At 45.6% G+C, this 24,512-nt stretch overlaps 1 protein-coding gene across 1 annotated transcript in view; it reads right to left on the reverse strand.

Moving 5' to 3' along the window:
* Nucleotides 1–1,827: 1,827 nt before the first annotated feature.
* The window catches only part of MRPS18C (mitochondrial ribosomal protein S18C), a 30,021-nt gene continuing 7,336 nt past the window's right edge, over nucleotides 1,828–24,512 (reverse strand). The window contains exons 3-6 of the mRNA XM_038759398.1: nucleotides 22,388–22,471; nucleotides 15,533–15,590; nucleotides 2,034–2,093; nucleotides 1,828–1,952 (exon numbers count right to left, since the gene is read on the reverse strand). Coding sequence (XP_038615326.1) covers nucleotides 1,876–1,952; nucleotides 2,034–2,093; nucleotides 15,533–15,590; nucleotides 22,388–22,471 — 279 coding nt within the window. The 3' untranslated portion in view covers nucleotides 1,828–1,875. The remainder of the gene's footprint in view (nucleotides 1,953–2,033; nucleotides 2,094–15,532; nucleotides 15,591–22,387; nucleotides 22,472–24,512) is intronic.

Below are 24,512 nucleotides of genomic sequence, written 5' to 3' on the forward strand. Positions count from 1 at the left end.
CCCGGTCTTCATCCCCATGTTCCAGATGGGGTCACTGAGGCCCAGAGAAGGGAAGTGACCTGCCCAGAGTCACCCAGCTGACACGTGGCGGAGCCGGGATTAGAACCCATGACCTCTGACTCCCAAACCCGGGCTCTTTCCACGGAGCCACGCTGCTTCTCCACTAACACTGAGCTTCTAGACTGTGAGCCCGCCGGTGGGTAGGGACCGTCTCTATATGTAGCCAACTCGGACTTCCCAAGCGCTTAGTACAGCGCTCGGCACACAGTAAGCGCTCAATAAATACGACTGAATGAATGAATGAGCTTAGTTCAGTGACGGGGGTGAGCTGGAGGCAGGAGGGAAACCATTGGCTAAAAACCCAGAAAAAACTCCTCTAGGCTGCAAGCTCCCTGTGGGCCAGAGACGTGTCGTCTACTATAGTGTGCTCTCCCCCCAGGAAGCATTCAAGAAATACCGTTAATTAAGTTTTCCAAGGACCCTCCCACCCTCCCCAATTGAATCCTCCGACAGGCTCAGTGGAAAGAGCCCGGGCTTTGGAGTCGGAGGTCACGGGTTCAAATCCCGGCTCCGCCAACTGTCAGCTGGGTGACCTTGGGCAAGTCACTTCACTTCTCTGGGCCTCAGTTCCCTCACCTGGAAAATGGGGATTAAGACTGTGAGCCCCCCGTGGGGCAACCTGATCACCCTGTAACCTTCCCAGCGCTTAGAGCAGTGCTTTGCACATAGTAAGCGCTTAACAAATACCATCATTATTATTATCATTATTATTTGCCTGCTCTGTGATCGCTGGCAGGTCATTTACCTTCTCTGTGCCTCAGTTTCCTCATCCATAAAATGGGGATTCAATATCTCATAAACTACAGGTGGGACATGGGCTGTATCTGACCTGATTAACTTATATCTAGTAAGCGCTTAATACATGCCATCATCATCATCATCATCATATCTACCCCAGCACTTCGTACTATGTTGGGCACACAGTGAGCACTTAGCAAATGCTATTATTTTAGTGCATATCACCCTGCTACATTGAAATGATAATAATAATGATAGCATTTATTAAGCGCTTACTATATGCAAAGCACTGTATTAAGCGCTGGGGAGGTTACCAGGTGATCAGGTTGTCCCACGGGGGGCTCGCAGTCTTCATCCCCATTTTCCAGATGAGGGAACTGAGGCTCAGAGAAGTGACTTGCCCAAAGTCACACAGCTCACAGGATCTGAACCCATGACCTCTGACTCCAAAGCCCGGGCTCTTTCCACTGAGCCACGCTGCTTATCTCTATCGTTTACTCCCAAGTGCTTAATAATAATCATGATAACAATAATAATCATGGCATTTGTTAAGCGCTTACTATGTGCAGAGCACTGTTCTAAGCGCCGGGGGGGGGGGTTTACAAGGTGATCAAGTGGTCCCACGTGAGGCTCACGGTCTTAATCCCCATTTTACAGATGAGGCAACCGAGGCTCAGAGAAGTTAAGTGACTTCCCCGAGGTCACACGGCAGACATGTGGCGGAGCCGGGATTCGAACCCATGACCTCGGACTCCAAAGCCGGGGCTCCTTCCACCGAGCCACGCTGCTCCTCTGCTTAGTACGGCGCTGCTGCCCACGGTAAATACGCCTGACATTACTTAGTACAGTGCTCTGCACATAGTAAGCGCTCAATAAATACGATTGATTGATTGATTGATTACTTAGGGGCTCCAATTAAGAAGGAAAACGGCTGCCCAAAGGGAAGATCTAGTCTATTTTTTTTCCTTTTCCATCCCAAAATTGTCCTTGCAAAGATATAATTTGAGCCAAGCGATGGAAGACGGCATCTCAAAATTCACCGGGCCACACGTTTATTAAGAGGAGACTGGGGAACGTTTATTCCCGATACTTGATGTTACAGATTTTGGGGTCTTTCAGAAAGGTGGGGTCCTTGTAAGTAACGGACATGAATCCTGCAAAAGAGGAATATTTTTAATATCTCTGTTGTGTTACACAATAAAACACGGACAAAGTGTTAACCTATTTCCTCTTACCCATTATCTGAGCCCGCTTAATAGCCTTCGACAGCTCTTTCTGTTTCCTCCCGCAGAGACCTGTAAATCGGAAAACACAGAGTTTCGAACATTCCCAGCCACCCGGGGCATTCCTGAAATAAGTTTCGGAATGGGCATCTGTTTAGGCAATGAGGGAAATGACAGGAAAAGGGAGAGGAAGTTTATTTTTTTCCCGGGGGGGGGTGTGTGTGCACAAAATCCCACATTTCCTCCCGACATTCCTTGGTCTCACTGTCAGAGAGCGGGAGCGCTAAGTCAGAGGGTCCAACTTGGTCCAATATGTTGCCAACTTGTACTTCCCAAGCGCTTAGTACAGTGCTCTGCACACAGTAAGCGCTCAATAAATACGATTGATTGAATGAATGAATGAATGAATGGTCTCACCCAGTTTTGACACCGCTCCTGCTGTTACCATTACCGTTCATTGATTCAATCGTATTTATTGAGCGCTGACCGCGTGCAGAGCACTGTACTAAGCGCCTGCCAACAGTCCAATAGGTACCAGACGCAGGCCGGCAGCAAGACAGTGCACTGAGACTGCATTGTTCGTTCAATCGTATTTATTGAGCGCTGACTGCGTGCAGAGCGCTGTACTAAGCGCCTGCCAACAGTCCAATAGGTACCAGATGCAGGCCGGCAGTAAGACAGTGCACTGAGACTGCATCGTTCGTTCAATCGTATTTATTGAGCGCTGTGTGCAGAGCACTGTACTAAGCGCTCGCCAGTAGTCCAATAGGTACCAGATGCAGGCCGGCACTTAGACAGTGCACTGAGACTGCATCATTCATTCAATCGTATTTATTGAGCGCTGACTGTGTGCAGAGCACTGTACTAAGCGCCTGCCAACAGTCCAATAGGTACCAGACGCAGGCCGGCAGCAAGACAGTGCGCTGAGACTGCATCGTTCGTTCAATCCTATTTATTGAGCGCTGACTGTGTGCAGAGCACTGTACTAAGCGCCTCCCAACAGTCCAATAGGTACCAGACACAGGCCAGCAGCAAGACAGTGCACTGAGACTGCATCATTTGTTCAATCGCATTTATTGAGCACTGACTGTGTGCAGAGCACTGTACTAAGCTCCTGCCAACAGTCCAATAGGTACCAGACACAGGCCGGCAGTAAGACAATGCACTGAGACTGCATCGTTCGTTCAATCGTATTTATTGAGCGCTGACTGTGTGCAGAGCACCATACTAAGCGCTCGCCAGTAGTCCAATAGGTACCAGATGCAGGCCGGCACTTAGACAGTGCACTGAGACTGCATCATTCATTCAATCGTGTTTACTGAGCGCTGACTGTGTGCAGAGCACTGTACTAAGCGCTGCATCAGTCAGATGCAGCGTGGCTCAGTGGAAAGATCCCGGGCTTTGGAGTCAGGGGTCATGGGTTCAAATTCCGGCTCCGCCAATTGTCAGCTGGGTGACTTTGGGCAAATTACTTCAGTTCTCTGGGCCTCAGTGACCTCATCTGGAAAATGGGGGTGAAGACTGTGAGCCCCCGGTGGGACAACCTGATCACCTTGTAGCCTCCCCAGAGCTTAGAACGGTGCTTTGCATATAGTAAGCGCTTAATAAATGCCATCATTATTATTATTATTATCAGTCCAGGACAATTTGGTATCTCCAGAACTGAACGTGCTGAGCGGCCTCCAGAGGAATCATTCTCGAGACAGAGGGTCTTCTCCAAAAACGGGAGTCAGTAAGCATTTAATAAATGCCATTATTATTATTATTATTATTATTATTATTATTATTATTATTATCAGTCCAGGACAATTTGGTATCTCTAGAACTGCACACGCTGAGCGGCCTCCAGAGGAATCATCCTCGAGACAGACGGGCTTCTCCAAAAAGGGGAGTCAGTAAGCGCTTAATAAATGCCATCATTATTATTATTATTATCAGTCCAGGACAATTTGGTATCTTCAGAACAGCACGCGCTGAGCGGCCTCCAGAGGAATCATTCTCGAGATAGAGGGTCTTCTCCAAAAAGGAGAGTCAGTAAGTGCTTAATAAATGCCATTATTATTATTATTATTATTATTATTATTAGTCCAGGACAATTTGGTATCTCCAGAACTGGACGCGCTAAGCGGCCTCCAGAGGAATCATTCTCGGGACAGAGGGTCTTCTCCAAAAAGGGGAGTCAGTAAGCGCTTAATAAATGCCATCATTATGATTATTATTATTATTATCAGTCCAGGGCAAATGGTATCTCCAGAACTGGACGCGCTGAGCAGCCTCCAGAGGAATCATTCTCGGGACAGAGGGTCTTCTCCAAAAAGGGGAGTCAGTAAGCGCTTAATAAATGCCATCATTATGATTATTATTATTATTATCAGTCCAGGGCAAATGGTATCTCCAGAAATGGACGCGCTGAGCAGCCTCCAGAGGAATCATTCTCGGGACAGAGGGTCTTCTCCAAAAAGGGGAGTCAGTAAGCACTTAATAAATGCCATCGTTATTATTATTATCAGTCAGGACAATTTGGTATCTCCAGAACTGCATGCACTGAGCGGCTTCCAGAGGAATCATTCTCGGGACAGAGGGTCTTCTCCAAAAAGGGGAGTCAGTAAGTGCTTAATAAATGCCATCATTATTATTATTATTATTATTATCATTATCAGTCCAGGACAATTTGGTATCTCCAGAACTGCACGCGCTGAGCAGCCTCCAGAGGAATCATTCTAAAGACAGAGGGTCTTCTCCAAAAAGGGGAGTCAGTAAGCGCTTAATAAATGCCATCATTATTATTATTATTATTATCAGTCCAGGACAATTTGGTATCTCCAGAACTGCACGCTCTGAGCGGCCTCCAGAGGAATCATTCTCGAGATAGAGGGTTTTCTCCAAAAAGGGGAGTCAGTAAGCGCTTAATAAATGCCATTATTATTATTGCTATTATCAGTCCAGGACAATTGGTTATCTCCAGAACTGGACGCGCTGAGCAGCCTCCAGAAGAATCATTCTTGGGACAGAGGGTCTTCTCCAAAAAGGGGAGTCAGTAAGCGCTTAATAAATGCCATCATTATTATTATATTATTATCAGTCCAGGACAGTTTGGTATCTCCAGAATGGCACGCGCTGAGCGGCCTCCAGAGGAATCATTCTCGAGATAGAGGGTCTTCTCCAAAAAGGGGAGTCAGTAAGTGCTTAATAAATGCTATTATTATTATTATTATTATTATTATTATCAGTCCAGGACAATTTGGTATCTCTAGAACTGCATGCGCTGAGCGGCCTCCAGAGGAATCATTCTAAAGACAGAGGGTCTTCTCCAAAAAGGGGAGTCAGCAAGCACTTAATAAATGCCATTGTTATTATTATTATTATTATCAGTCAGGACAATTTGCCATCTCCAGAACTGCACGCGCTGAGCGGCCTCCAGAGGAATCATTCTAAAGACAGAGGGTCTTCTCCAAATAGGGGAGTCAATAAGCGCTTAATAAATGCCATCATTATTATTATTATTATTATCAGTCCAGGACAATTTGCCATCTCCAGAACTGCACGCGCTGAGCGGCCTCCAGAGGAATCATTCTAAAGACAGAGGGTCTTCTCCAAAAAGGGGAGTCAATAAGCGCTTAATAAATGCCATCATTATTATTATTATTATTATCAGTCCAGGACAATTTGGTATCTCCAGAACTGCACGCGCTGAGCGGCCTCCAGAGGAATCATTCTCGGGACAGAGGGTCTTCTCCAAAAAGGGGAGTCAATAAGCGCTTAATAAATGCCATCATTATTATTATTATTATTATTATCAGTCCAGGACAATTTGGTATCTCCAGAACTGCATGCGCTGAGCGGCCTCCAGAGGAATCATTCTAAAGACAGAGGGTCTTCTCCAAAAAGGGGAGTCAATAAGTGCTTAATAAATGCCATCATCATTATTATTATTATTATCATCAGTCCAGGACAATTTGGTATCTCCAGAACTGCACGAGCTGAGCGGCCTCCAGAGGAATCATTCTCGAGATAGGGGGTCTTCTCCAAAAAGGGGAGTCAATAAGCGCTTAATAAATGCCATCGTTATTATTATTATTATCAGTCCAGGACAATTTGGTATCTCCAGAACTGGACGCGCTGAGCGGCCTCCAGAGGAATCATTCTCGGGACAGAGGGTCTTCTCCAAAAAGGGAAGTCCCATCTGACATCATCAAAAAGTGGAAACAGGATGGTTTGCAGTCACGAAAGTCTCTGAAAAAGGGTTCAACCCATAGCAGAATCACAAGAGGAATTTGCTCACCCCACAGGGCTCCTTGATGACCGGGGGACTAAGAGGAGGACTCTCGGAGGGAGTTCGGAGCTTCTTCGGATATAAAATGATTGTTCCTTCACGGCCAAGGAACGCACGTTCTGGATTATGCTGGCACGATGCCTGTCTACTTGTTTTGCTGCCCCTTCTAGACTGTGAGCCCGCCGGTGGGACGGGATTGTCTCTATCTGTTCCCGAACTGTACTTTCCAAGCGCTCAGTACACAGTCAGCGCTCAATACGACTGAATGGATGAACGAAAAGGTAGCGCAAAGAGACTTTGGACAGGGAAACAGTCAGTGCACACAGTAAGCGCTCAATAAATACGACAATGGATGAACGAAAAGTTAGCACAAAGAGACTTTGGACAGGGAAACATTAATTGGTCAGTGCACACAGTAAGCGCTCAATAAATACGATTGAATGGATGAATGAAAAGGTAGCGCAAAGAAACTTTGGACAGGGAAACATTAATCAGTCAGTGCTCACAGTAAGCGCTCAATAAATACGATTGAATGGATGAATGAAAAGGTAGCGCAAAGAAACTTTGGACAGGGAAACATTAATCAGTCAGTGCTCACAGTAAGCGCTCAATAAATACGATTGAATGGATGAATGAAAAGGTAGCGCAAAGAGACTTTGGACAGGAAAACATTTATCGGTCAGTGCGCACAGTAAGTGCTCAATAAATATGATTGAATGGATGAATGAAAAGCTAGCGCAAAGAGACTTTGGACAGGAAAACATTTATCGGTCAGTGCGCACAGTAAGTGCTCAATAAATATGATTGAATGGATGAATGAAAAGGTAGCGCAAAGAGACTTTGGACAGGAAAACATTTATCGGTCAGTGCGCACAGTAAGTGCTCAATAAATACGATTGATGGATGAATGAAAAGGTAGCGCAAAATGACTTTGGACAGGGAAACAATCGGTCAGTGTACAGAGTAAGCACTCAATAAATATGACAATGAATGAAGGAAAAGGTAGCGCAGAGAGACCTTGGACAGGGAAACATTAACTGGTCAGTGCACACAGTAAGCGCTCAATAAATACGACAATGGATGAATGAAAAGGTAGCGCAAAGAGACTTTGGACAGGGAAACATTAATCGGTCAGTGCACACAGTAAGCGCTCAATAAATATGACTGAATGGATGAATGAAAAGGTAGCGTAAAGAAACTTTGGACAGGGAAACATTAATCAGTCAGTGCACACAGTAAGCGCTCAATAAATACGATTGAATGGATGAATGAAAAGGTAGCGCAAAGAGACTTTGGACAGGAAAACATTTATCGGTCAGTGCGCACAGTAAGTGCTCAATAAATATGATTGAATGGATGAATGAAAAGCTAGCGCAAAGAGACTTTGGACAGGAAAACATTTATCGGTCAGTGCACACAGTAAGTGCTCAATAAATATGATTGAATGGATGAATGAAAAGGTAGCGCAAAGAGACTTTGGACAGGAAAACATTTATCGGTCAGTGCGCACAGTAAGTGCTCAATAAATACGATTGATGGATGAATGAAAAGGTAGCGCAAAATGACTTTGGACAGGGAAACAATCGGTCAGTGTACAGAGTAAGCGCTCAATAAATATGACAATGAATGAACGAAAAGGTAGCGCAGAGAGACCTTGGACAGGGAAACATTAACTGGTCAGTGCACACAGTAAGCGCTCAATAAATACGACAATGGATGAATGAAAAGGTAGCGCAAAGAGACTTTGGACAGGGAAACATTAATCGGTCAGTGCACACAGTAAGCGCTCAATAAATACGATTGAATGGATGAACGAAAAGGTAGTGCAAAGAGACTTTGGACAGGGAAACATTTATCAGTCAGTGCACACAGTAAGCGACAATGGATGAAAGAAAAGGTAGTGCAAGAGACTTTGGACAGGGAAACATTAATCAGTCAGTACACACAGTAAGCGCTCAATAAATACAACTGAATGAAAAGGTAGCGCAAAGAGACTTTGGACAGGGAAACATTAATCAGTCAGTGCACACAGTAAGCGCTCAATAAATACGACTAAAAAGGTAGCGCAAAGAGACTTTGGACAGGGAAACATTAATCAGTCAGTGCACACAGTAAGCACTCGATAAATATGATTGAATGGATGAATGAAAAGGTAGCGCAAAGAGACTTTGGGCAGGGAAACATTAATCGGTCAGTGCACACAGTAAGCGCTCAATAAATACAATTGAATGAAAAGGTAGCGCAAAGAGACTTTGAACAGGGAAACATTAATCGGTCAGTGCACACAGCAAGCACTCAATAAATACAATTGAATGAAAGGTAGCGTAAAGAGACTTTGGACAGGGAAACATTAATCAGTCAGTGCGCACAGTAAGCGCTCAATAAATACGATTGAATGGATGAATGAAAAGGTAGTGCAAAGAGACTTTGGACAGGGAAACAATCAGTCAGTGCACACAGTAAGCGCTCAATAAATACGACTGAATGGATGAACGAAAAGGTAGTGCAAAGAGACTTTGGACAGGGAAACATTAATCAGTCAGTGCACACAGTAAGCGCTCAATAAATACGATTGAATGGATGAACGAAAAGGTAGTGCAAAGAGACTTTGGACAGGGAAACATTAATCAGTCAGTGCACACAGTAAGCGCTCAATAAATACGATTGAATGGATGAACGAAAAGGTAGTGCAAAGAGACTTTGGACAGGGAAACATTTATTGGTCAGTGCGCACAGTAAGCGCTCAATAAATACGATTGAATGGATGAATGAAAAGGTAGCGCAAAATGACTTTGGACAGGGAAACAATCGGTCAGTGCACACAGTAAGCGCTCAATAAATACGATTGAATGGATGAATGAAAAGGTAGCACAAAGAGACTTTGGACAGCAAAACATTTATCAGTCAGTGCACACAGTAAGCGACTGAATGGATGAATGAAAAGGTAGCGCAAAGAGACTCTGGACAGGGAAACATTAATCAGTCAGTGCACACAGTAAGCGCTCAATAAATACGATTGAATGGATGAATGAAAAGGTAGCGCAAAATGACTTTGGACAGGGAAACATTAATCAGTCAGTGCACATAGTAAGCGCTCGATAAATACGACTGAATGAACAAAAAGGTAGCATAAAGAGACTCTGGACAGGGAAACATTAATCGGTCAGTGCACACAGTAAGTGCTCAATAAATACGACTGAATGGATGAATGAAAAGGTAGTGCAAAGAGACTTTGGACAGGGAAACATTAATCAGTCAGTGCACACAGTAAGCGCTCAATAAATACGATTGAATGGATGAACGAAAAGGTAGTGCAAAGAGACTTTGGACAGGGAAACATTAATCAGTCAGTGCACACAGTAAGCGCTCAATAAATACGATTGAATGGATGAACGAAAAGGTAGTGCAAAGAGACTTTGGACAGGGAAACATTTATCAGTCAGTGCACACAGTAAGCGACAATGGATGAAAGAAAAGGTAGTGCAAGAGACTTTGGACAGGGAAACATTAATCAGTCAGTACACACAGTAAGCGCTCAATAAATACAACTGAATGAAAAGGTAGCGCAAAGAGACTTTGGACAGGGAAACATTAATCAGTCAGTGCACACAGTAAGCGCTCAATAAATACGACTGAAAAGGTAGCGCAAAGAGACTTTGGACAGGGAAACATTAATCAGTCAGTGCACACAGTAAGCACTCAATAAATATGATTGAATGGATGAATGAAAAGGTAGCGCAAAGAGACTTTGGGCAGGGAAACATTAATCGGTCAGTGCACACAGTAAGCGCTCAATAAATACAATTGAATGAAAAGGTAGCGCAAAGAGACTTTGAACAGGGAAACATTAATCGGTCAGTGCACACAGCAAGCACTCAATAAATACAATTGAATGAAAGGTAGCGTAAAGAGACTTTGGACAGGGAAACATTAATCAGTCAGTGCGCACAGTAAGCGCTCAATAAATACGATTGAATGGATGAATGAAAAGGTAGTGCAAAGAGACTTTGGACAGGGAAACAATCAGTCAGTGCACACAGTAAGCGCTCAATAAATACGACTGAATGGATGAACGAAAAGAGTGCAAAGAGACTTTGGACAGGAAAACATTTATCGGTCAGTGCGCACAGTAAGTGCTCAATAAATACGATTGAATGGATGAATGAAAGTGCAAAATGACTTTGGACAGGGAAACAATCGGTCAGTGCACAAAGTAAGCGCTCAATAAATATGACAATGAATGAACGAAAAGGTAGCGCAAAGAGACTTTGGACAGGGAAACATTAATCAGTCAGTGCACACAGTAAGCGCTCAATAAATACGACAATGGATGAACGAAAAGGTAGCACAAAGAGACTCTGGACAGGGAAACATGAATCAGTGCACACAGTAAGCGCTCAATAAATACAATTGAATGGATGAATGAAAAGGTAGCGCAAAGAGACTTTGGACAGGAAAACATTAATCGGTCAGTGCACACAGTAAGCGCTCAATAAATACGAATGAATGGATGAATGAAAAGGTAGCGCAAAGAGACTTTGGACAGTGAAACATTAGTCAATCAGTCAGTCGGTCGATTGTATTTATTCATATATGTTGGTACAGATTTATTACTCTATTTTACTGGTACATATTTACTATTCTACTTATTTTGTTAATACGTTCTGTTTTATTGTCTGTCTCCCCCTTCTAGATTGTGAGCCCGCTGTTGGGTAGGGACCGCCTCTATATGTTGCCAACTTGTCTTTCCCAAGCGCTTAGTCCAGTGCTGTGCACACAGTAAGCGCTCAATAAATACGACTGAATGAATGAATGAATCCCAGATCTTGGTGTCCGCCTGCGGTAGGGACTGGAGGGGTGGAGAGGCTCTGGGGCTGGAGAGGATTTTTTTCCACGAGCTTCCTGCACCAATCCGCGGGAATGCGTTAGGAAGGTGGTCCCCAGTGACTCCCTTCAATCAATCAATCGTATTTATTGAGCGCTTACGGTGTGCAGAGCACTGTACTAAGCGCTTGGGAAGTACAAGTTGGCAACCTATAGAGACGGTCCCCACCCGACAGTGGGCTCACAGTCTAGAAGTCTTCACCTTTGGGGAGGAGCCTGGGGTTGTCATATCATCAATCGTATTTATTGAGCGCTTACTATGTGCAGAGCACTGTACTAAGCGCTTGGGAAGTACAAATTGGCAACACACAGAGACAGTCCCTACCCAACAGTGGGCTCACAGTCATACGGGGGTGGCAGTGAGAGATGTGCAGAGATTTGGGGGGGGGGGCACCGCTCGAAATAGTCTCAGATCTCCATTTCCAAAATAAAAGAGCCGTAGGGAATTAGGACCTAGTGGAGGATAACGGGTCCGGGTGGTCCGGCGGTGATTCCGGGGGCTCTTCTGGCCCGGATTTAAGACGGAAAACCCCATGTCACACGAGTCCCTCGTGTTAATAATAATAATAATAACAATGGCATTTATTAAGTGCTTACTATGTGCAAAGCACTGTTCTAAGCGCTGGGGTGGGATACAAGGTGATCAGGTTGCCCCACGTGGGGCTCACAGTCTTAATCCCCATTTTCCAGATGAGGGAACTGAGGCACAGAGAAGTGAAGTGACTTGCCCGAAGTCACACAGCTGACAAGTGGCAGAGCTGGGATTTGAACCGACGACCTCCAACTCCAAAGCCCGGGCTCTTTCCACCGAGCCGCGCTGCTTCTCTATAATGTTGGCATTTGTTAAGCGCTTACTATGTGCCAAGCACTGTTCTAAGCGCTTGGGGGGACACAAAGTGATCAGGTTGTCCCACGTGGGGCTCACAGTCTTAATCTCCATTTTACAGATGAGGTAACTGGGGCTCAGAGAAGTTAAGTGACTTGCCCAAGGTCACACAGCAGACATGTGGCAGAGCTGGGATTTGAACCCGTGACCTCTGACTCCAAAGCCCGGGCTCTTTCCACTGAGCCACGCTGTGTTAGCGTCCGGTGCTGCTTACCTTCCGCGGAGGGGGTGATAATGACGTATTAGTTCTGCTCATTCATTCATTCATTCAATTGTATTTATTGAGCGCTTACTATGTGCAGAGCACTGGACTAAGCGCTTGGGAAGTCCAAGTCGGCAACAGGTAGAGACGGTCCCTACCCAACAACGGGCTCACAGTCACACTCCTATTAGTGGAAGGGAAATACTGTCATTCTCATCATCATCATCATCATCAATCGTATTTACTGAGCGCTTACTGTGTGCAGAGCACTGGACTAAGCGCTTGGGAAGTACAAGTTTGGTAATGGCATTTAAATACCACAATTACATAAACTAAACCCGGGTATTAATGAGGCATTGGGAGATTTCGACTGTAGGCTGCAAGCTCGTCGCGGGCGGGGAAGGGGTCAGTTTATTGTTATACTGTACTCTCCCAAGAATCTAGTAATAATAATTATTGTCTTTGTTAAGGGCTTACTATGTGCCAGGCACTGTTCTAAGCACTGGGGTAATAATAATAATAATAATGACAATAATAATAGTGGCATTTGTTAAGTGCTTACCATGTGCCAATCACTGTTCTAAGCACTGGGGTAATAATAATAATAATGGCATTTGTTAAGCACTTACTATGTGCCAAGCACTGTTTTAAGCACTGGGGTAATAATACTAATACTAACAGTAATAATAATAATAATGGCATTTGTTAAGTGCTTACTATGTGCCAAGCACTGTTCTAAGCACTGGTGTAAAAATAATAATAATAATACTAATAGTAATAATAATAATAATGGCATTTGTTAAGCGCTTACTATGTGCCAAGCACTGTTCTAAGCACATAATAATAATGGCATTTGTTAAGCGCTTACTATGTGCCAAGCACTATTCTAAGCACTGGGGTAATATTAATAATAATACTGGCATTTGTTAAGTGCTTACTATGTGCCAAGCACTGTTCTAAGCACTGGGGTAATAATAATAATAATAATGGCATTTGTTAAGCGCTATGTGCCAAGCACTGTTTTAAGCACTGGGGTAATAATAATAATAATGGCATTTGTTAAGCGCTTACCATGTGCCAAGCACTGTTCTAAGCACTGGGGTAATAATAATAATAATAATGGCATTTGTTAAGCGCTTACTATGTGCCAAGCACTGTTCTAAGCACTGGGGTAATAATAATAATGGCATTTGTTAAGCGCTTACTATGTGCTAAGCACTGTTCTAAGCACTGGGGTAATAATAATAATAATAATGGCATTTGTTAAGCGCTTACTATATGCCAAGCACTGTTCTAAGCACTGGGGTAATAATAATAATAATAATAATAATAATAATAATAATAATGGCATTTATTAAGCACTTACTATGTGCCAAGCACTGTTCTAAGCACTGGGGTAATAATAATAATAATAATAATGGCATTTGTTAAGCGCTATGTGCCAAGCACTGTTCTAAGCACTGGGGTAATAATAATAATAATAATAGCATTTGTTAAGCGCTTGCTATATGCCAAGCACTGTTCTAAGCACTGGGGTAATAATAATAATAATAATAATAATAATAATAATAATAATAATAATAATGGCATTTGTTAAGCGCTTACTATGTGCCAAGCACTGTTCTAAGCACTGGGGTAATAATAATAATAATAATGGCATTTGTTAAGCGCTTACTATGTGCCAAGCACTGTTCTAAGCACTGGGGTAATAATAATAATGGCATTTGTTAAGCGCTTACTATGTGCTAAGCACTGTTCTAAGCACTGGGGTAATAATAATGATAACAATAATAATAATAATAATGGCATTTGTTAAGCGCTTACTATGTGCCAACCACTGTTCTAAGCACTGGGGTAATAATAATAATGGCATTTAAGCGCTTACTATGTGCCAACCACTGTTCTAATCACTGGGGTAATAATAATAATGGCATTTGTTAAGTGCTTACTATGTGCCAAGCACCGTTCTATGCACTGGGGTAATAATAACAACAATAATAATGGCACTTGTTAAGCACTTACTATGTGCCAAGCACTGTTCTAAGCACTGGGGTCATAATAATAATAATAATGATAATAATAATAATGGCATTTGTTAAGCACTTACTATGTGCCAAGTACTGTTCTAAGCACTGGGGTAATAATAATAATAATAATAGCATTTGTTAAGCGCTTAGTAAGTGCAAAGCACTGTTCTATGCACTGGGGGGATACAAGGTGATCAGGTTGTCCCATGTGGGGCTCACAGTCTTAATCCCCATTTTACAGATGAGGGAACTGAGGCGCAGAGAAGTGAAGTGACTGGCCCAAGGTCACACAGCAGACAAGTGGCGGAGGCGGGATTGGAACCCACGTCCTCTGACTCCCGAGCCCGCGCGCTTTCCACTAAGCCACGCTGCTTCTCTAGTAGAGCGACGTGCACACAGTCAGCGTCCACTAAATAAAACTGAATGAATTAATCTGCGGTAAATAGCACGACGGGCTCCCACTCTGTCTACATTATGTCCAAAATTATCTGATTACGGACTCTAGTCTGGCTCTTTGCTGATTTGCAGAGTTTTGTCAGAATGGATATTTTCAGGACACACTTTGGGACCGAGGTGGTGGCAGATTTGGGAAGTTTTGTCATCCATTCATTCATTTAATCGTATTTATTAATAATAATAATAATAATGATGATGGCATTTATTAAGCACTTACTACGTGCAAAGCACTTGTTCAAAGCGCTGGGGAGGTTACAGGGCGATCAGGTGGGCCCACGGGGGGCTCGCAGTCTTCATCCCCATTTTCCAGACGAGGGAACTGAGGCCCAGAGAAGTGAAGTGACTCGCCCAAAGTCACACAGCTGACAAGTGGCGGAGCCGGGCTTACTGTGCGCAGAGCACTGTGCTAAGCGCTTGGGAAGTCCAAGTCGGCAACATCTAGAGACGGTCCCTGCCCCACAACGGGCTCACGGTCTAGAAGGGGGAGACGGCCGACAAAACGAACACACCGCCTCCCTGGATAGTACGCAACATAATTGTAGAGGAAACAGTTGTGAAGATGGACGTGGGATACTGCAATGCAAATTTTCCTTAACTACCGCCTAATAATAATAATAGTAATAATAATAATAATGGCATTTGGTAAGCGCTTACTATGTGCAGAGCGCCGTCCTAAGCGCCGGATAGGAGAAATGGGCATATCCCTTATTTTTTTTGAAGTAGTTTTTTTGAACTGCATAAAACGCCTGAATATTGCAATTGAAAAGAGTTAAATGTAAATACCTGTTATATGCCTGCCGTAAACACATCCAGTGAATGGGGAAATAAACTGAGATAGAAGCTGTTTGGAGGTAAAAACAAAAACAAAAAAAAAAAGAAAAAAAGCAAAATACGTAAACGGTCAATGCAACCAACTATGGTACTCAATCAATCAACCATCCCCCTCTCCATCCCCCCCATCTTACCTCCTTCCCTTCCCCACAGCACCTGTATATATGTATATATGTTTGTACATATTTTTTTCATTCTATTTACTTATTTATTTATTTATTTTATTTGTCCATATCTATTCTATTTATTTTATTTTGTTAGTATGTTTGGTTTTGTTCTCTGTCTCCCCCTCTTAGACTGGGAGCCCACTGTTGGGTAGGGACTGTCTCTATATGTTGCCAATTTGTACTTCCCAAGCGCTTAGTACAGTGCTCTGCACATAGTAAGCGCTCAATACGATTGATGATGATGATGATGATTTATTGAGCGCTTACTGTGTGCAGAGCACTGTACTAAGCGCTTGGGAAGTCCAAGTTGGCAACACATAGAGACGGTCCCTACCCAACAGTGGGCTCACGGTCTGGAAGGGGGAGATGGAGAACAAAACCAAACATATGTTGCCAACTTGTACTTCCCGAGCGCTTAGTACAGTGCTCTGCACACAGTAAGCGGTCAATAAATACGATTGATTGATATTAACAAAATAAAATAAATAGAATAGATACGTACAAGTAAAATAAACAAATAGAGTAATAAATCTGCACAAACATATATACAGGTACCGTGGGGAAGGGATAATATACAAATATACCGGAACGTTAAAATACACAATATAAGGCATTTATTTTGACTCCAAGTTTTTTCAACTCCCATTCACCCGCCCTGACCATACGGAAGTCACTGGAACACTTTTTAGACTGTGAGCCTACTGTTGGGTAGGGACTGTCTCTATATGTTGCCAACTTGTACTTCCCAAGCGCTTAGTACAGTGCTCTGCACACAGTAAGCGCTCAATAAATATGATTGATTGATTGTTACCTCCATATTTCAAGTGTCTACTCACCGCCACCCCGTTGTTGGGGAGGGCCCGTCTATGCCGCCGTCTTTTACTTCCCAAGCGCTCAGTCCATTCATTCATTCATTCAATAGTATTTATTGAGCACTTACTGTGTGCAGAGCACTGTGCTAAGCGCTTGGGAAGTCCAAGTTGGCAACAGATAGACGGTCCCTACGCAACAGTCTAGTGCTCTGCACACAATAATTGCTCAATAAATACGACTGAATGAACTGTTTATTCATTCCTTCATTCATTCGTGTTTATTGAGTGCTTACTGTGTGCAGAGCACTGTACTAAGCGCTTGGGAAGTACAAGTTGGCAACACATAGAGACGGTCCCTACCCAACAACGGGCTCACACTCTAGAAGGGAGAGACAGACAACAAAACATGTGGACAGGTGTCAAGTCGTCCGAACAAATACTTAAAGCTATATGCACATCATTAACAAAATAAATAAATCAGTCAATCAATCGTATTTATTGAGTGCTTACTGTGTGCAGAGCACTGTACTAAGCGCTTGGGAAGTACAAGTTGGCAACATCATCATCATCAATCGTATTTATTGAGCACTTACTGTGCGCAGAGCACTGTACTAAACGCTTGGGAAGTACAAGTTGGCAACATCATCATCATCATCAATCGTATTTATTGAGCGCTTACTGTGTGCACAGCACTGTACTAAGCGCTTGGGAAGTACACGTTGGCAACATAGAGGGACAGTCCCTACCCAACAGTGGGCTCACAGTCTCGAGTAAATATGTACAAGTAAAATAGAGTAATAAATCTGTACAAATATAGATACAAGTGCTGTGGGGAGGGGAAGGAGGAGAGGAAAAAGGGGGCTCAGCCTGGGATGATAATAATAATAATAATAATAACAACAACAACAATAATAATAATATTAATAATAATAATAATAATAATGTTGGCATTTGTTAAGCGCTTACTATGTCCAAAGCACTGTTCTAAGCGCTTGGGGGGATACAAAGTGATCAGGTTGTCCCACGTGGGGCTCACGGTCTTAATCCCCATTTTCCAGATGAGGTAACTGAGGCTCAGAGAAGTTAAGTGACTTGCCCAAGGTCACACAGCAGACACGTGGCGGAGCCGGGATTCGAACCCATGACCTCACGACCCAGGGATCCATCTAAATCTAAACGCCTGGACAATTCCCACCTGGATCGGGAGCTGTTGGACACCGTAGCGCAACGATCCGGTGGCGAGTACAAATGTTGCCAATTTGTACTTCCCAAGCGCTTAGTACAGTGCTGTGCACATAGTAAGCGCTCAATAAGTACGATTGATGATGATGAGAGGATGGAACCGGGAGTTAGAGGGCTGACCTCCAGTCCCAGCTTGGCCGGTGGGCCGCCCGCCTCCTTTCTCATCTCCCACCCTCCTGTCTCTCGCCGCTTCGGTCCATTCTTCACTCCGCTGCCCGAATGATCTTTCTACAGAAACGCTCCGGGCGTGTCACTCCCCTCCTCAAATATCTCCAGCCTGTCAACCTCCGAATCGAGCAGAAACTCTTCACTCTCGGCTTCGAGGCTGTCCATCCCCTCGCCCCCTCCTACCTCACCTCCCTTCTCTCCTTCTCCGGCCCAGCCCGCACCCTCTGCTCCTCTGCCGCTAATCTCCTCCCCGTACCTCGCTCTCGCCTGTCCCGCCGTCGACCCCCGGCCCACGTCACCCCCCAGGCCTGGAATGCCCTCCCTCTGCCCATCCGCCAACCTCGCTCTCTTCCTCCCTTCAAAGCCCTACTGAGACCTCACCTCCTCCAGGAGGCCTTCCCACACTGAGCCTCCCCTTTTCCTCTCCTCCTCATCATCATCAATCGTATTTACTGAGCGCTTACTATGTGCAAAGCACTGTACTAAGCGCTTGGGAAGTACAAATTGGCAACATATAGAAACAGTCCCTACCCAACAGTGGGCTCACAGTCTAAAAGGGGGAGACAGAGACCAAACATACTAACAAAATAAAATAAACAGAATAGATATGTACAAATAAATTAAATAAAGTCAAAAATACAAACATATATACATATATACAGGTGCTGTGGGGAAGGGAGGGAGGTAAGATGGGGGGATGGAGAGGGGGACGAGGGGGAGAGGAAGGAAGGGGCTCAGTGTGGGAAGGCCTCCTGGAGGAGGTGAGCTCTCAGCAGGGCCTTGAAGGGAGGAAGAGAGCTGGCTTGGCGGATGGGCAGAGGGAGGCCTTTCCAGGCCCGGGGGATGACGTGGGCCGGGGGTCGATGGTGGGACAAGCGAGAGCGAGGCACGGGGAGGAGATTAGCGGCGGAGCAGCGGAGGGTGCGGGCTGGGCTGGAGAAGGACAGAAGGGAGGGGAGGTAGGAGGGGGTGAGGGGATGGACTGACAGCCTTGAAGCCCAGGGTGAGGAGTTTCTGCCTGATGCGCAGATTGATTGGGAGCCACTGGAGATTTTTGAGGAGGGGAGTGATATGCCCAGAGCGTTTCTGGACAAAGATAATCCGGGCAGCAGCATGAAGTATGGATTGAAGTGGAGAGAGACACGAGGATGGGAGATCAGAGAGAAGGCTGATGCAGTAGTCCAGACGGGATAGGATCACCCCTCCCCATCACCCCATCCCTCCCTCTGCCCCTTCCCACAGCACTACATATATCTGGACATATTTATTACTCTGTTTATTTGCCCGTCCCGCCATCGACCCCCGGCCCACGTCCTCCCCCGGGCCTGGAATGCCCTCCCTCTGCCCATCCGCCAAGCTGGCTCTCTTCCTCCCTTCAAGGCCCTGCTGAGAGCTCACCTCCTCCAGGAGGCCTTCCCAGACTGAGCCCCTTCCTTCCTCTCCCCCTCGTCCCCCTCTCCATCCCCCCCATCTTACCTCCTTCCCTTCCCCACAGCACCTGTATATATGGTTGTACATATTTATTACTCTATTTATTTATTTTACTTGTACATATCTATCCTATTTATTTTATTTTGTTGGTATGTTTGGTTTTGTTCTCTGTCTCCCCCTTTTAGACTGTGAGCCCACTGTTGGGTAGGGACTGTCTCTATGTGTTGCCAATTTGTACTTCCCAGGCGCTTAGTACAGTGCTCTGCACATAGTAAGCGCTCAATAAATACGATTGATGATGATGATGATGATTAATGATGTGTATATAGCTATAATTCTATTTATTCTGACAGTATTGACACCTGTCTACTTGTTTCGTTGTCTCTCTCCCCTTTTTAGACTGCGAGCCCGTCGTCGGGTAGGGACTGTCTCTACATGTTGCTGATTTGTACTTCCCAAGCGCTTAGTACAGTGCTCTGCATACAATAAGCACTCAATAGATACGACTGAATGAATGAATCTTCTGCAAAATAATAACAATAATAATTGCGCTTAGTACAGTGCTCTGCCCACAATAAGCGCTCAACAGTTATGACTGAATTAATAATAATAATAATGATGGCTTTTGTTAAGTGCTTACTATGTGCAAAACACTGTTCTAAGCGCTGGGTGATGAGGTTGTCCCACGGGGGGCTCACAGTCTTAATCCCCATTTTCCATGAGGTCACTGAGGCCCAGAGAAGTGAAGTGACTTGCCCAAAGTCACCCAGCTGCCAAGTGGAGGAGCCGGCATTTGAACCCATGACCTCTGACTCCAAAGCCCGGGCTCCTTCCACTGAGCCACGCTGGAATGAATCTTCTGGATAATAATAATAATCGTATTTATCAAGCGCTTACTAGGTGCCAAGCACTATTCTAAGCGCCGGGGAGGTTACAAGGGGATCAGGTGGTCCCACGGGGGGCTCCTAGTCTTCATCCCCATTTTCCAGATGAGGTCACTGAGGCCCAGAGAAGTGAAGTGACTTGCCCAAAGTCACCCAGCTGCCAGGCGGCGGAGCCGGGATTTGAACCCGTGACCTCTGACTCCAAAGCCCGGGCTCTTCCCACTGAGCCACGCGGGATAAACCTTAGCAAGCCACTTTATCCACCCTACTCCTCCTCTGTGAAATAATTTCTGCCTCTCCCTCCTTCAAAGGGCGGTTGAGGGAAAATAATGTGAGTTTGCTTTGGCAAAAGATTGGTAAAATTCAATGGCTTATTTTAAAATCTAACGAGACTCCTTTAGGAGCAGGGGGGAGGGGAGAATGGGGCAGTGGAAAAGAAACTTCTCTGTGCCTCAGTTACCTCATCTGCAAAATGGGGATTAAAACTGTGAGCCCCAAGTGGGACAACCTGATCATTCATTCAATCGTATTTATCGAGCGCTTACTGTGTGCACAGCACTGTACTAAGCGCTTAGGAAGTACAAGTTGGCAACATAACCTCTTGTAACCCCCCCCCCCCACCTCAAGGGCTTAGAACAGTGCTTTGCACATAGTAAGCGCCTAACAAATACCACCATTTTTATTATTATGTGTGTTGGTGTGTCCGTTCCCGCTTGAATTGGTACAAAAGGCAAATGGTTATTCCCTCCCTGTCCCTCCCAGCCATGTGCCACGTAGAGGACTTAATAATAATAATAATAATGGTATTTATTAAGCGCTTACTATGTGCAAAGCACTGTTCTAAGCGCTGGGGAGGTTACAAGGTGATCAGGTGGTCCCACGGGGGGATCACGGTTTTAATCCCCATTTTACAGATGAGGGAACTGAAGCACAGAGAAGTGAAGTGACTTGCCCAAAGTCACACAGCTGACAATGGGCCGAGCCGGGATTTGAACCCGTGACCTCTGACTCTAAAGCCCGGGCTCTTTCCACTGAGCCATGCTGCTTCTCCACGGCTGGGCTAATGGACGTGTTTATTCTATTTATTTTATTTTGTTAATATGTTTTGTTTTGTTCCCTGTCTCCCCCTTCCAGACTGTGAGCCCGCTGTTGGGTAGGGACCATCTCTAGATGTTGCCGACTTGGACTTCCCAAGCGCTTAGTACAGTGCTCTGCACACAGTAAGCGCTCAATAAATACGACTGAATGAATGAATGAATCACGGGGCGCGACCTTCACCCGAGGCTGCCATGGGGAGCTCAAACGGCAGGTGGGCAGAGAGGCCAGATGGCCACCAATCGATCAATCAATCGTATTTATTGAGCGCTTACTGTGTGCAGAGCACTGTACTAAGCGCTTGACTCCGGCGGCAAGCTGGCCCTAGTTCCTCACTCTTCCGGCCAACAGCTGGTCTCCAGCCTGGCCCGGGGACCTGTGGTGGTCCCCTCAGGGTCACACTGACTACCGTGTGATCCAGGGTCTTGACAACAACAATAATAATAATGACGACATTTACTAAGCGCTTACTATGAGCCAAGCACTGTTCTAAGCGCTGGGGAGGTTCCAAGGTGATCAGGCTGTCCCACAGGGGGCTCACAGTCTTCATCCCCATTTTCCAGATGAGGCAACTGAGGCCCAGAGAAGTGAAGTGACTTGCCCTGTGATCCAGGGTCCCAACAATAATAATAATAATGACGACATTTATTAAGCGCTTACTATGTGCAAAGCACTGTTCCAAGCGCTGGGGAGGTAACAAGGTGATCAGGTTGTCCCACGGGGGACTCACAGTCTTCATCCCCGTTTTACAGATGAGGTAACTGAGGCCCAAAGAAGTGACTTGCCCAAGGCCACCCAGCTGACAGGTGGTGGAGCCGGGATTCGAACCCCTGACCTCTGACTCCAAAGCCCGGGCTCTTTGCACTGAGCCGCGCTGCTTCTCCAGCACCGTTTCAAGTGATGGAGCTTCCCAAGCGCTTAGTCCAGTGCTCTGCACACGGTAGGCGCTCAATAAATACGACTGAATGAATGGAGCGTTACTGATGCAATAAAAATAAAATTCCTTACCTGAACATTCTTGTAGTCGACGTGAATCCCACACAGGGTGCATTTCTTAAGAGGTTCTTTGTAGGGATTTTCCATCTGTAATGGCTGGCGGCAAGAAGAAAGGGCAACCTTAGCATAATAATAATAATAATGATGGCATTTATTAGGCGCTTACTATGTGCAAAGCACTGTTCTAAGCGCTGGGGAGGGAACAAGGTGATCAGGTTGTCCCACATGGGGCTCACAGTCTTTATCCTCATTTTACAGATGAGGGAACTGAGGCCCAGTCTTGTCCAAAGTCACCCAGCTGATAAGTGGCGGAGCCGGGATTTGAACCCATGACCTCGGACTCCAAAGCCCGGGCTCTTTCCACTGAGCCACGCTGCTTCTCCAGCACGACACCCCACGCCAACGACGCCCACGATCTCTCAGATTTAACCCCGGAAGGTGTCTGCGTGCGCATTTAGACACAAAACATATTCATTCATTCATTCAATCGTACTTATTGAGCGCTTACTGTGTGCACAGCACTGTGGGAAGTCCAAGTTGGCAACATATAGGGACGGCCCCGACCCGACAGCGGGCTCACGGTCTAGAAGATACGCTGCTTCCTCTTAATGGCTTCGCGAGGCTATACCATGCTGTCCAGTGGAGCGCAATTCGAACCCCAAACTGCGTTGTCTCTGAGCGCAAAGGTTCAAATGCGAATAAAACTCTTCCGCTAGATTCTCTTCCTCAGGCGGTTCGGGCTGATAAAGCCGTTTTCAGCTTTTTACTTCCCTCTTTATGTCCAACTGAAAATTACTCTCCTCCAGGAGGCCTTCCCGGACAAAGCCCTCCTTTCCTCCTCTCCCGCTCCCTTTATTCCCACGGCCCCACGGCATTTTTGTACGGACCTGTAATCTTATTTATTTATATTAATGCCCGTCTCCCCCTCTAGACTGTACGCTTGCTCTGAGCAGGGAATGTCGGTTTTATTGTACCCTTCCAAGAGATGATGCCGACTTGTACTTCCCAAGCGCTCAGCACACAGTAAGCGCTCAATAAATACGACTGAATGAATGACTAGTAGAGCGCTCTGCACACAGTCAGAGCTCAATAATTGCAAGCAGGCTTCTGCCCCCTCCGCTCCACCGAAGCCGCCCTCTCCGAGGTCCCGAGTGATTTCCTTCCTGCCAAATCCGAGGGCCTCCACTCTCCATCCTAATTTTCCTGACCTCAGATACCGCGGAAATCAACTTGTACTTCCCAAGCGCTTAGCACAGTGCTCTGCACACCGTAAGAGCTCAATAAATACGATTGAATGAATGAATGAATGAATAGTAGAGTGCTCTGCACAGTCAGAGCTCAATAATTGCAATCTGGCTTCTGCCCCCTCCGCTCCACCGAAGCCGCCCTCTCCGAGGTCCCGAGTGATTTCCTTCCCGCCAAATCCGAGGGCCTCCACCCTCCATCCTAATTTTCCTGACCTCAGACACCATGGAAATCAACTTGCACTTCCCAAGCGCTTGGCACAGTGCTCTGCACACAGTAAGTGCTCAATAAATACGAATGAATGAATGACTAGTAGAGCGCTCTGCACACAGTCAGAGCTCAATAATTGCAATCTGGCTTCTGCCCCCTCCGCTAAACCGAAGCCGCCCTCTCCGAGATCCCGAGTGATTTCCTTCCCGCCAAATCCGAGGGCCTCCACTCTCCATCCTAATTTTCCTGACCTCAGATACTGCAGAAATCAACTTGTACTTCCCAAGCGCTTAGAATAGTGCTCTGCAAACCGTAAGCGCTCAATAAATACGATTGAATGAATGAATGAATGACTAGTAGAGCGCTCTGCACACAGTCAGAGCTCAATAATTGCAATCTGGCTTCTGCCCCCTCCGCTCCACCGAAGCCGCCCTCTCCGAGGTCCCGAGTGATTTCCTTCCTGCCAAATCCGAGGGCCTCCACCCTCCATCCTAATTTTCCTGACCTCAGACACCATGGAAATCAACTTGCACTTCCCAAGCGCTTGGCACAGTGCTCTGCACACAGTAAGCGCTCAATAAATACGAATGAATGAATGACTAGTAGAGCGCTCTGCACACAGTCAGAGCTCAATAATTGCAATCTGGCTTCTGCCCCCTCCGCTAAACCGAAGCCGCCCTCT

This window comes from Tachyglossus aculeatus, chromosome 17 (genome assembly GCF_015852505.1).
Source record: "Tachyglossus aculeatus isolate mTacAcu1 chromosome 17, mTacAcu1.pri, whole genome shotgun sequence".
In the NCBI taxonomy this organism is placed as follows: Eukaryota; Metazoa; Chordata; class Mammalia; order Monotremata; family Tachyglossidae; genus Tachyglossus; species Tachyglossus aculeatus.